Here is a 13,084-nt window from a genome sequence, read left to right on the forward strand (position 1 = left end):
ACCACTATTAAGCTCTTCCAAAACTCCACAATAGAACGAGAAAAGTCTCCGGCTGAAATTGATTGTGTTTTCTATTGTTAAAATTGTCAATTTGAACTCAACACTGAGGTTTAGATCAAGGGTCAATTACATGTAGTGAGAGGTGCTTCACTTTGATTGGCTGGTTTGAAGACGCAGACACTCACTAGAAACCAATCTTGCACTTGGACTTGTCTTTCTTTCTGTTTTCTTACTCTGAATGAAAGCACTGGTACCGTCCGATTGCACTTCCCCTCTGCTAAGCACTGTCCTAGGAATGTACAGTAACCCACCCATGCTGCTGTGCAAGGGTGCGCTTAGTCTCCACCAGCCGGTTCGCCCGGCATTTTCTCTCTAGAATTGTAATATCTCAGTATGCAACACTGTCTTGAGGGCAAAGCTCTTCTAAGTTTTACTTTTCCTCCTCTGCATTTGGATCTGTGCGGTACGTTGATGTTTGTGACTTTCTGTAAGTTAGTTTTATGACAAAGCAAATCTCCCCTGAAACACTTCAACACTGTTAAATAATGTCTGATGTTCAGTATCTCTGTGGAAAACTAAAAGTCTGATCAGTCAGAATATCAGTGATGTAAAACAGTCCCACTATGAAGGTCAGAGGTTGTGCTTTTATTTTCAAAAATGGTGCTTCAGAATGGATAAATGTGGAACAACGCTGGTGTCATGTTTTAGTGTGGACCAGGAAAATTAAAAAAAAATGATGTAAGCCTGTTGGCTCTAATGCACTGTTTTGTTTTTTTGACAACTAGAAGAGGAGGAATAAGAACAGATTTATTGTATATATTATGCCTTTATGGCAGCAGAGAGGTGACAGAAAATGACACAAAGTGCTATGAGGTATAAATTATAACAGTTTATGTTCTGTTAAATCTACTGAACATCACAGATGGTTTACAGTGTTGGATTGTCTAAAGGTGAAAATGATCCATTAGACTCACAGCTCTCACCACTGGAACACCTGCTTTAAAGTCCTACAAAGTGTCCAAACTTCTTGTCCCCGCCGTCTTCAACAACATCATCACCTGGATGTGAGCAACTAACCGAAACACAATCAGACTTCTGACTACAGACTGGTTTAAAAACATTCAGGATGTTTTAGTTGTTCTCGTGTTGTGTGAAGGCTCGGCAGGAGCCATCACAGTCGCTTAACACCGGAGGGAGGGATCCATGCCCCCCAAAATCACAGGTTTCATTCAAAACAGGGATTTTTACACCACCAGTAAACCAAATGTTTCTGTTTCTGTCTGTCTGACTGGCCACATCTGCTGTTAACGGACAGTTAGCATTGTTAGCCAGTTAACTGCACACTGCAATTAATGACCCTAGATGCACTGTGTTAAGAGAATATTGTGTTGTAGTTTATATCTGATTTGCTGTCTCAAGTGTTTTTGCACAGTAATCAGTGAGAACGGACTGATGATTAAAAGAAGACACTCATAGGGCTAATATTGTGCCATTTGATCGTATTCATGCCAAAAAAATGTAAGTATAATCCGTTCTTAATGACATGAGAGCAGCTAAAGCTGAAGTTCACAAAAGCTTCAAATTACAGTCAGTAAAGTACTACTTCTGCTGCTGATCACTTAACCGTTAAAATAAGTCTGGTGATATTCCACATTCTTCTTAAAAGCAACACATCTCATGTTTTGACTCAAACCAGCAGTGAATGTATCTTCTAACAAGTATTGTGTGTATCAAAGCCAAATATATTTCCTTCCTCAATAGAGCTGGATTGATGTTAAAAACATATCAGTGTGCCACACTGTAGCACGGGGTAACATGTTCCTTCATCACCATGAGCACACAAGCATTGTAGTTTATTGTTGACTCAATCCCACGTACACTGCGAAAAATACCAAATGTGGATTAATCAGCTGCTGAAAGTAGTCTCCAACAAATGCACCTCCTGTTTCAGAGTCGCCTCAAAAGTAACTTGATATGTTACAAATAAAACAAATAATTTTACAAATAAGTCATACAGTAGTCCCAGTTTACAACAGTCAAACTTAAAGTGTGTTTTCAAGATCGGAATTTTCTTTTTAGGGTTGCCACATTTATTTTTATCTGAAAAAACTGAAATGAAGAAAATCTGAGACACTGGAGACGTATAAAAAAACTGACAAATTACTTTAAATGTTTAATGAATTGACAAGTTGCAGATACATTTTCTGAAGATTGATTAATCAGCTAATCTAAATTTCCTGTAGTAAATTCCCAAAACAAAAACTTCAGTATATCACATACAGTAACAATACTGACCACTGGGATGCTATCATTACTAACTATGGTGTACACCATTATATTCAATATTATAGGCAAGATTACAAGCAGCATTTTGGTGTTTTAGGAGTTAAGGATGTAAAAGAAACACTGGGTAAATGCTTTTCTAATATTTCATTCTTTTAACTACTTAATTACTATGATTTATTATTATAATAATCTCATATCTGCTGACATTTTTTAAAGTATGTAGAATAAATTATACATTTACATTATTTTTTATTATTATTTATTACAGGGACAGTGCATATTAATAAACATTTTTGTCAACATGCCAGAGTTAGCCAAAAGGCTATTTCTTATCTGCAGTCCCTAGACAGATGGTAATATTCACCCTAAAAAAAGCATAAATACATATTGACATAACAATATAACAATTAAGATACATTTGGTAAAAAGTACTATTAAGCTAAAATGTACAATAGAAACATAGCCGACCAACAATCAGACACACATCAGACAAATACATGAACACACTCACATGGCAAGAAGGCAAACATTTAGCGCTGGGCCCTCAGTGAAGACAACACCAACCTGTTTGAGGAACTTTAGCTTAAAATGGCAGTGTATTGTTCTTTAAAAATAGTAAATGAAACTAATGGTTTGACACATTGTTTGTTTGAGTCCAAACATGTTTTAATTATGTATATAAATAAATAACACCAGACTGGTCCTTTTTAAATGGTAGATTCTGATCCAAACCTCTTATTAGTATTCTGATCCAAACCTCTTATTAGTATCCAGACAGTAGTTTGGATGTGGATGACTGTGCAATAACGGAATCATGAACAATGTTTTGCCCTGAGTTTGGTCCTCGAGGCAGAGATTCCTTCAAAACTAAGCAGGGCCGTAGTAGTAGTAACACTTAAATCCTACTTGTTACTAACTTAAGTCTCTACTTAAAAAGTAGGGGGTAGGCAGCCTGAGAGGCAAAACTCAGGACATGGGAGTCTCATGGTGCAGTTACAGTATATTTAAACCTGTGCATATTGTGTGTGTGAGTTGTACCACAGCAGGTAAATAGTACAGGCATTATGCAACATAGCCCCACACACAATACAACAGAAACTCGTTCTACTGATCTATAACGTATACAAAGTCTTAAGAGATCCAAGTGGTGGGATGTATTGAAAAATACAGAAATTGGTGATGCCAATATTTCCCTTTGTAGCGCATGGGAGACATGTGAATAGGGAAAATATTCTAACTAACAGATATCACCATGAAACTACCCCAGTTTCCCTATCAACCTTTAGTGTCCCCCCTTAACATGCGCTGCAATGGGAAATTGTGGTATCACCGATTTCAGTATTTTTCCATACTTTCCACCATTTGATCTCTTAAGACTTTGTGTGTGTTATAGAGTAGACTTTTATAAGTAATAAACATTTGTCTGATTTTATTTTGCAAATGTGGAAGATTTTTTTCTCACAACATGCTTGTACTACAAAGGGGGACAGGATGATTGATGGGCAGGTGTCATCTTCCAGTAAACACTGATATCACCATGGCAGAGAATCTCATCACGTTTTTCTAATATAATAAATGATTTTATATAGGATTTGGTTTGTCTTTTTCTCTTTGCAAAAATCAACATGTTATCTGTGGTAATACATTTTATTTCATTATTAAATATTGCTGTGTCACAAGGAAACCTGTGATTGATTTTTATGTTCAAAACAGTCGATCATGATAAACTTTTATCTCTAACCCGTTGGAGCTGAAAACGACGATGCTCCACTCTGGACCTGTTGTTTCTGTCAAGGTTTATGGACGTTTGCATTGTGTTGTACAGTTTGACTAGTTTTAGGTTACTTTAGCAACGGCCATGGAGCAGATTCATAAAGCCCAAACCTGTGCTGCGTTTAAAGTGCTTATTGCTGGGATAAATTTACCTTGGGATAATAAACATGACATCCCGCAGCTTCATGTAATAATTTAATAAACTTGATTGAAACAGAAAATAGTTGTTGATTTAGTAACATTTTAAATGTTTTTCAAGTTTTTTCATAGTTTATTTTATATATGTTTTGCATGATATAAATGTATATATACTATATTCATGATATAAATGTGTATGTATATAGTGTGTGTGTGTGTGTGTGTGTGTATATATATATATATATATATATAATAGTAATTAAACTATTGAAATTTTATTAATTTATTCAGTGTGCCAATGTGCTCAATAACTAGCATAATGACTTTTATCCCCACACTTATTATTCCGCCACATTTTTGTCCCGCTAATAGCCACGGACCGTTGCCAACACACACAAATGCACACAAAATGCATCAAAACGTGTGTAATGACTGGAAATGGTGTGCCATAATTTGAATAAGAGATGTGCCGCACGTTTTTCACAAAATCTGCAAAAAAACACTGAAATTTCCCATAGACTTTAATGGGAGATTTTTTGGAAATTGCGTAGCTCAAAACAACCTCTCTTTGGGGCCTTCTGTATCGCCAGACTTTAATGTAGAAAAATAATTAAAGGTTTAACCCAAAGACAAGCCTTTGGTCTGTATTTGGATGTATGGGCATTCTGATATCAAGCACGGTTTCTACAAATTTCAGTTTATTTATTATCCAGTTTACAGACCGTTTCAGACTTTTCAATGTGTGTGTATGTTGACGAAATGTCACTCCCTTACAGTTTGTCACAATGTCACATTGCTCACTCCCTTACAGTTTTTACTCATCATCGTTTGTCAAAATGTAGGAAATGTTGTGCCTTTTCCAGACATAGCATAGCTAACTATGGAATCCACTGGACCTAAACTTTTTGCTATGTTCATACTGTTGAGTTGTAAAAAGTTATAAACAATGTTGTGAAAACAATGTATGATGGAGCCAGGTTAGAAAAATATGCATATCTCTGTCCCCCATGTTCCCCCTCTTTTCCTCTGAATGTAAAGAACCACAGGTCAAGTCTGGCATTTAACATTTGGAAAGGAGTTTCCTGCTACGCACCAAAAGGTGGCGTACTGTCTCCACCCCCAGGGGTCTTAGTCTAGGCTAAGACAACACAATGTTGATTAAACTGTATTGAGGTTTCACATTTACACAACAGACCCTTTTGATCTATAACCAAAAACGACCCCCAAAGGGGCAGAGTTTGAAGGCTTGACCTCCCCCATTGGACAGCAAAGATGCGCCATCATGTTGCCATGCCAACAACGCACCAATGAGAATGGATTTGAATGCACCAGGTGAAAAGGAACCGCCTCCCGGTGCAGGGGATAAAAGTGTGTGATTAGGAATGATCAGGACTGGTTTCACGTGACTCCATCATGGGGGAAGCATGGATCCAGTCCGCTGTCAGCTGCAGTGTTATCATGTTTTGTTTCTTATTGATTTTGTCTTATCATCTTCATCATTCTGTTGCATTAAACCTTTTCTTAATTCTCATTGGACCTCACCCTCCTTCCTCAGAGATCCAACGAACACGACGCTAGTTACAAAATTCTAACAATGCCAACTGCCGATAAACAATGGAAAAAATACCTGGGAGGACAGAGACGGTTCCCTGTCTGTTACCTGCTCGTAGTCGCATGTATTTGACCCCACAAACATAAAAAACATATAAAAAGTGTTTGCCAGAGTTTTATGTCTTTAGTGATGCTGATATTTTTGCCGTTGAATTACAGAACAAATGTAAGAAGTATAATCATCATTAAATGGACCTGTTTGACCCATAATATACTGTCTCCCCCTCCCTCCTCTATTCCCTCACTGTGGAAATCACCATAGCAACAAGTTATGACACAAACACACACCTATGGAGACTTTACTGTAGGCCGTGTAGCCCTCTCTTTTAAGGACATGTCAAACAGCAGACATAGCCAGTGTTATTCAGATGTGCACCAACAGTTAGCCTGGATGCCAGCCAAACTTGGACCCGCCCACAACATTCGAGGTTGGAAAGTATGGTCTAGACCAAATATACAGTCTGGACCATAGACTGCAACAGATGACTGTAGCATAGTCTATGGTCTAGACTCGATCCGTTGTGGAGTAATTATGCCAAGGATACATTCTGACTAGAATCTGAGTGTGACAACATCAGGCTACCAAGTAGTAGGCACACTGTGAAAATGTCTTGCTGAATTTTCTGGTTAGCTAGTAGGCCTATTATAATTTAAAATAATAAATTAATCTTCAATAGTTGGCTGCAGAGAGATATCACAATCTTTGGGAGAGTCTTATTATCCAAAATGGACAGCTTATCAAGACTTATTTACCCGGCCTTCACTTTACCCATCTTTACAAATATGATCAAAGCCATAAACAAGGTAAACTTTAATTTCACATGGAGAAACAAATGTCAATACATAAGGAAAAATTCACATGGTTAAAAATGATAAAGATGGAGGTAAATGCGATTGATTTTGATATAATGAATGGTGTCTTAAAATTAAAATGGTTAAAATCTTTTATTAATAACAAGCAATCCTTGGTTTAGTGTGAAAAAAAATATGTGGTGGAATAGACTTTCTTCTGCAATGTCACTTTGAATGCAGTTCTCTACAAATCAAACTTTCCACTTTTCATCAGCAGGTCCTTCTCTTTTGGAAGGTAATCTATAAACATAATTTTACACCTCGTAATACCCCAGTTTGGAATAATAGATACATATTGGTAGGCAGAAAATCTGTGTACATGGAGGAATGGAATTCAAAAGGTGCAATTGCTAATTTTATGGATGTCAATGGGATCTTGTTACAGCACGAGGAGTTTTGTGAGAAATGTCATCCCCCATGCAATGCCAAATATTATAATAGTTGGTTGAAAGCTATACCAATGTCTCTTAAATCAATGGTGAGAGATGACATTAGGTACTCCAAAGTTTCTCCTGGTTTGAGGCAGCTCTGCTTAGAAGGAATTGCTTTCTGTGACTATAAATGTACCAACAACGTTATTAGAAATTTTCTATTTAAGGAATTCTATCCTAATCTAATAAGAAGAAAATATATGTTGAAAGAATTTGGTGATGGAGAGGTTAGGAAAATGAAGAAAAGTTATTTCTCATTCCTCTTCTTCCGAAGGTGAAAAAATTCAACTTTAAAATCTTGAATGAAATTTACCAAACAGACAGCCTCTTAAAACTAAGATTCATTTTTTTTACAAATAACTATTTTTTTTTTAAAAGGAAATTAACAATCTAGACATTTTCTCTGTGTGAGTCGGTGCAACCCTTCTGGAAAGATCTGCAGAGCTGGGTACAGACCAAGGAAATCATGATGCCACCTCTGACAGTGATGAATATAAAGTTTGGTGTTTTCACTGAAGATAAGAAGGTAGATTTTGTTCTTAACAATTTGATGCTTTTAGGAAAGCATTTTATACATAAATGCAGATATTTTAAGACCAAACCCTCCCTGATCCATTGGAAGAATGAACTAATCCTTTTGTATAAGTCACTGAAACGGGTTAAGGATGGAAAAGCCCATGATTTGGTTTATTTACTTGAAAATTTTAACTTCATTTGAGATGCCCCTTTTTATTTATTTGTTTATTTATTTTCTATTTTTCTCTTATTTCTTTTTTTCTTCTGAATGTAGATTTTTTATGAATTTGCTCCTATGTTTTGATTAAATGTTCGACCCGATTAAATGCCTTGTTTGCTTATGTATTCGTATTCTGAATGAATAAAATGAAAACATAAAAAAAAATATATATATATTTAAGATAAAGTAAATCGTTAGAAAAGCCCCGCCCCCTGCGTTGGACGTCCGTGCCACGTCACGTTACGTCACCCCCACACTGGCCTCGCTTCCATGCTCCGCGCACCGAGCTGTCATTTCACCGGGAGAGGCGAAGGGCATCCGGGATAGCGAACGAGAGGGGAGACACTGAAACTCGTTTCTCGAGGTCAGTAACCGAGATTTAGGACTTTAAGGTGGTGTGGGACATGCAAGGGCGATTATCTGATCTTGTTTTTAAACACATACGGGTCCCGGGTTCGGTTTACAAAAAACTAAAATCTGTCATGAGGATTCTGAGAAAGACAAAACCTGTTAGCTAGCTAGATAGTATGTTAGCATATGTGTGTTTGCGTGCATGCAAACACACACACACTAGGGATACTAACGTTTCCGTGGACGTTAGATCATCTGTCAAAATAATCGCTGAAACTGTCGGTGCTGTTGAACATTATGGTTCACAGAAAAAGCGAAAAAAGGATCATATTAATCATGAAGTTCTCTTTCTAACCGCTTACTCCATTATCACTACTCTAGCCGCTAGCCAAACGTGCTAATGGCAATTAATAGAGAAAGTAGAAGCTAACCTGCCAATTACATAACCGAAAACGTTAGCTCTGAAGCTAATCACGTAGCCAATGTGTGCAGATTAACGTTGTTAACCATCTGATGGTTTAGCTAAATTCAGAGGAGATCACTTTACAATGTTTTGATAAAGCAGTCATTTTCGGGAACTCATGACTCGTGAAAGGACAAAGTGACCGACAGCTGGTGTAGCAAATCGTTAAAGCTTTGGAGTCCTATTTTAGGCGGGTGGTATCTCAGACAACCAATGAAAAGGCCGGGTAGGCAGGTGGTGGGTGCGTCCAGGCCTGGGTGAGGGAAGGAGAATGAAGACAGGGAGTGGAGACCCAACAAGGTCAAAACAGACGGTGAAACTCCAACAGGGGGAACACCTTAACACGGAGCGGAGGTTACTCAGCTCTGACAGACTGGAAATAACTAAAGCTACATTTCTGTTTTGGGGAATAAAGTAATCTGAAGGTTTTCATGATCTTTTACTACCTCTGGCTGTGTGTGGGATGTAGATCAGGAAGCCGGCAATACACTTTAAAAGGAATAACATTTGGCAGGTTTTCAGGCCACAGAGAAACACTGGTATTCTTAATATGATCTCAGGTGTGTTTTAAGTTTAAACATTTGTATTATCACACACGTTTGCACGATCCGACTCATCTTGCTGGCAACATCGCTAAACACTGAGCCCCCGTGACCCCAATAAATGTGTAAATAAAAATTATGTCACACTCAGGTCACAAGCATTACTGGAATGTGTGATGGTATCCAAACCAAATCCATTATTGGGACAAACAACAGTCATGTACATGGTGTTGTTTGAACATTTTCGATCCTGGTGCTAGTGTGAGTTATGTACCGATGCCACAAACATACTTTATATTGAAGGCAAGAGGTATTGGGCGGGGAAAAACTGACAAATTTAAACACAGAAGTCACCCCCCTGAACGCTGAAGAAAAGCTATCGTGGGCATGCAAACATGTAGTTAAAAGCAAGAACAAGGTTTCCTCCTCGTCAATTCCTAAATACTGGACTAATTTAAAAAAGTGTTGTTCCTATCGATCAGTTGTACACAAAAACGTAGTTAAATAGGGTCCAGGTTGAAAAAAATCAAGTTACCCTTTAAGGTGTAACATTTTAAGTGGCACTTTACTCTATGCATCGTGCATTTATTATGTTTCTCTCAAATTGAAATATAATTCTTTTTTTGTCTTTGTGTATGTGTGTGTGTGTGTGTGTGTGTGTGTGTGTGTGTTTGTGTCACTCTCTCAGTGGACTAACAGAACAGTGGACAGTGGAAGCAAGTCATTTTATCCCTCTCTGTCCTGGGACTTACCTCGGTGGAGTGAATTTTTTTATCCCGTCGTCGTTTTGAGGTTGAGGACGTCTGGCCCGTTGGCCTGACCACCACATACAATAAGGACTGCTGATGCATCGTTTAAGGACTTGTGCGGCGCGATTGCGCCCGCTAACTGCCTCACAGGCAGCTCAGACTGTCGGCCCACAGCGGCCCACAACAGTCGCCTCCACTGGTGGCACAAGGACGTTTCAGCCAATCAGGTGCTACACTGCACCTGTGGCCTCAGAGCCGTTCCTGAATGGGACAAGCTCTAACTACGTGGAGGAGATGTACTTTGCCTGGCTGGAGAACCCCAAAAGTGTTCACAAGGTAAGGAGCAGTAGAGCCCCTGCTGGGGGACTACATACAAAGATCTGTCATTGGGGTTTACAGATTCAATTAAACAAAGGCACCTTTAAAATAAATATAACCACTTTTTTGTGATCAAATTTGTATTTATTTAAACACAATTGCAAAACATTAGTCTAGCTGACAACAAAAAGTACACTACACACAATATAAAACATAACTTTGATAATAAAAAGTTTTTCAATAGGTTTATTTTCTTTCTTCTAATTATTAAAATCTTTTACATTGTATTTAGCTCAAACATTAAGTCAGACGGTACAAACGAGACAAGCACAAGTACATGTTAACACAGAGACAAGAGATACATTACTAGAAATCTTAAAGCGACAGTTATCCCCAAAATACTTTTTTTCTAGAAGGTTTTGATGTGAGTTGCTCGGTATTAGAGATACAGTGGGGCTCAAAAGTTTAGGTTCCCATGTAAAAAAATTGTGTTACTGTGCATAAAGAAGCCAAGAAAAGATAGAAAAAATCGCTAAAAGGCATCAAATGACAGATTAGACATTTGTATAATATGTCACAAAAAAATAGATTTTATTTCCATCATTTACACTTTCAAAATAACATAAAACAAAAAAAGGACTTCTGCAAAAGTTTTGGGCACCCTGCAGAGTTAATAGCTTGTACTTTCCCCTTTGCAAAGCTGAGACCTGACGGTGTCATTGATTGTTCTCAATCATTGTCTCTAGAGTTGTGGTGCACCGTTCCCCTATAAAGAGATACTCATACAAATATGGTCTTCATAGAAGAATCATCAGAAAACCTCTTCTACGTCCTCACCACAAGTTTGAAGTTTGCATATGAATACATAGACAAGTCTGATGCATTGTGGAACCAAGTTCCTTGGACCGATGAGGTTAAAATAGAACATTTTGGCCGCTATGAGCAAAGGTACGTTTGAAGAAGAAAGGGTACAGACTTTAATGAAAAGAACATCTGTCCAACGGTTAAGCATGGGGGTGGATCAATTATGCTTTGGGGTTGTTTTGCAGCCAGTGGCACAGGGAACATTTCACAAGTAGAAGGAAAAATGGATTCAGTAAAATTTCAGTGAATTTTGGACGCTAACTTGATGCCTTCTGTGAAAAAGTTGAAGTTAAAGAGAGGAAGGCTTCTAGAAATAGATAATGATCCTAAACACACCTCAAAATCCACGGTGGATTACATCAAGAGGCGTAAACTTAAGGTTTTGCCATGGCCTTCACAATCTCCTGACCTCATAATTATTGAAAATCTATGGAAAGACCTTAAAAGAGCAGTGCGTGACAGACAGCCCAGAAAGCTCAAAGAACTGGAAGACTTTTGTAAGGAAGAATAGGCGAAGATACCTCAAACAAGCATTGAAAGACTATTGGCTGGCTACAAGAAGCATTTACAAGCTGTGATACTTGCCAAAGGGGGCAGTACAAGGTATTAACTCTGAAGGGTGCCCAAACCTTTGCAGACGCCATTTTTTTGTTTTCTATTTTTTTGAAAGTGTAAATGATGGAAATGTATAGATGTCTGCCATCTGTGCAAGATAATGGAACTAGATGGCTCTCGGCTTGTGGTGCTGAAAGCGCCAAAACTGTAAGAACTAATTTTTTTTCTACCAAACTACACCCGCCAACCGTATCATGTATTTAAAGGGAAAAATCCAATTCTTTTTTTCCCATGGTATATTTTAAACTGTACAGCTGGTGAGAGCTAGGGCTCCCTGCGGGAATGAATAAATGAAGCTGATGGTGTCGTCAGGGGCACACACACACATTTTAACGGAGTCTTAAAGGACAGCCAGACTAATAATAGCTGCTTGGAGCTCAGTCACATAACAGAGCTGTCCAAAGTAGAGGCAGGGGAGGCCAGTCTTAAAACACTTTGGAGGACATGGCTGTTCTCAACAACCCTCACCTCAAACTGGGCGTAGGCATTCAAAACAAACGAAAAGATCTTCGTTTTAACAGGACTGTCTGACAAGTGATGACTGACAGTCATCTCTTGTAGTGTAGCACTGTGTGTGAATGAATGCTCAGCCAGCCAGCGCCTAATTGTATTGGCATCATACTCATGTCTTATGTCTCTATTGGCAGATTACGAGTGAGTGTACCTCTCATAACTCAAAATCAAAAGATATTGTTCTATACCAGGGGTCAAAGAGCCATTTGGACCCGTTTCACACAGTAAAGAAAACACGTGGAGCCACAAAACCCTTTTGAAATTTTAAATGAAATAACACTGTATGTAACGTTTTTTTTTGCCTTTGTGCTATTTATAAACCAACTATACTGTGTTACATTTATGAAATGTACGACTGCAGAGAAAATAAAATATAATTTCTGCATGGAACAAAACATTTTTAACTCCGGAAAAAAACAAACGTTGGGTTAACGGTTTAGTAAAATAGGGCTTGCACTGTCAACTTGGCTCAAATGGCAAAACCTCCACAGCTCCTCATGGTAAAGGACTCACAGGCCTGTGGGTCCTTTACCCTGCCGTGTTCATGTGTTCAGGTGCGCTGTCATGTCCACGAGACGTGGAGCTTTCCCAGCCACTCTGGCTGTTCCCAGCTCGTCCAGTAACGAACGGAACTGACGGGGATTTAAACATGTCGCCACTAATTTGCTCAGAATCTGAATGACAACATTCATTACTTCTGTGCATTCCGGAGGAAGTGTTTGAGCACACAGTGCTTTTTGGTGCAGGACGCAGTGAAAAGTCAACAACTTACTGTCCAGCGACTTCTGCAGGAGTCACAAAGCCGTTGTGCGCGCCAGTCATACTCGGTGCCCCGTCTGTAC

The 13,084-nt window shown here is 38.5% G+C and overlaps 1 protein-coding gene and 1 long non-coding RNA gene across 3 annotated transcripts in view; one reads left to right on the forward strand and one right to left on the reverse strand.

The window, feature by feature from the left end:
* Positions 1-1,404: 1,404 nt before the first annotated feature.
* LOC117944895 overlaps positions 1,405-13,084 on the reverse strand; it is a 16,894-nt gene continuing 5,214 nt past the window's right edge. Inside the window, exons 2-3 of one of the 2 annotated variants that reach the window (XR_004656681.1) lie at positions 7,694-7,698; positions 1,405-1,534 (exon numbers count right to left, since the gene is read on the reverse strand). This is a non-coding gene — a long non-coding RNA (uncharacterized LOC117944895). Of the gene's footprint in view, positions 1,535-7,693; positions 7,699-9,537; positions 9,560-13,084 lie in introns of those variants that run through there. The other variant, XR_004656680.1, reaches the window with a different exon arrangement.
* Positions 8,067-13,084, forward strand: part of LOC117944881 (2-oxoglutarate dehydrogenase, mitochondrial-like) — a 17,502-nt gene continuing 12,484 nt past the window's right edge. The window contains exons 1-2 of the mRNA XM_034872104.1: positions 8,067-8,191; positions 9,872-10,268. Of these exons, the coding sequence (XP_034727995.1) occupies positions 10,029-10,268 (240 nt within the window). The 5' untranslated portion in view covers positions 8,067-8,191; positions 9,872-10,028. The remainder of the gene's footprint in view (positions 8,192-9,871; positions 10,269-13,084) is intronic.

Source organism: Etheostoma cragini, chromosome 5 (assembly GCF_013103735.1).
Source record: "Etheostoma cragini isolate CJK2018 chromosome 5, CSU_Ecrag_1.0, whole genome shotgun sequence".
NCBI lineage: Eukaryota > Metazoa > Chordata > Actinopteri > Perciformes > Percidae > Etheostoma > Etheostoma cragini.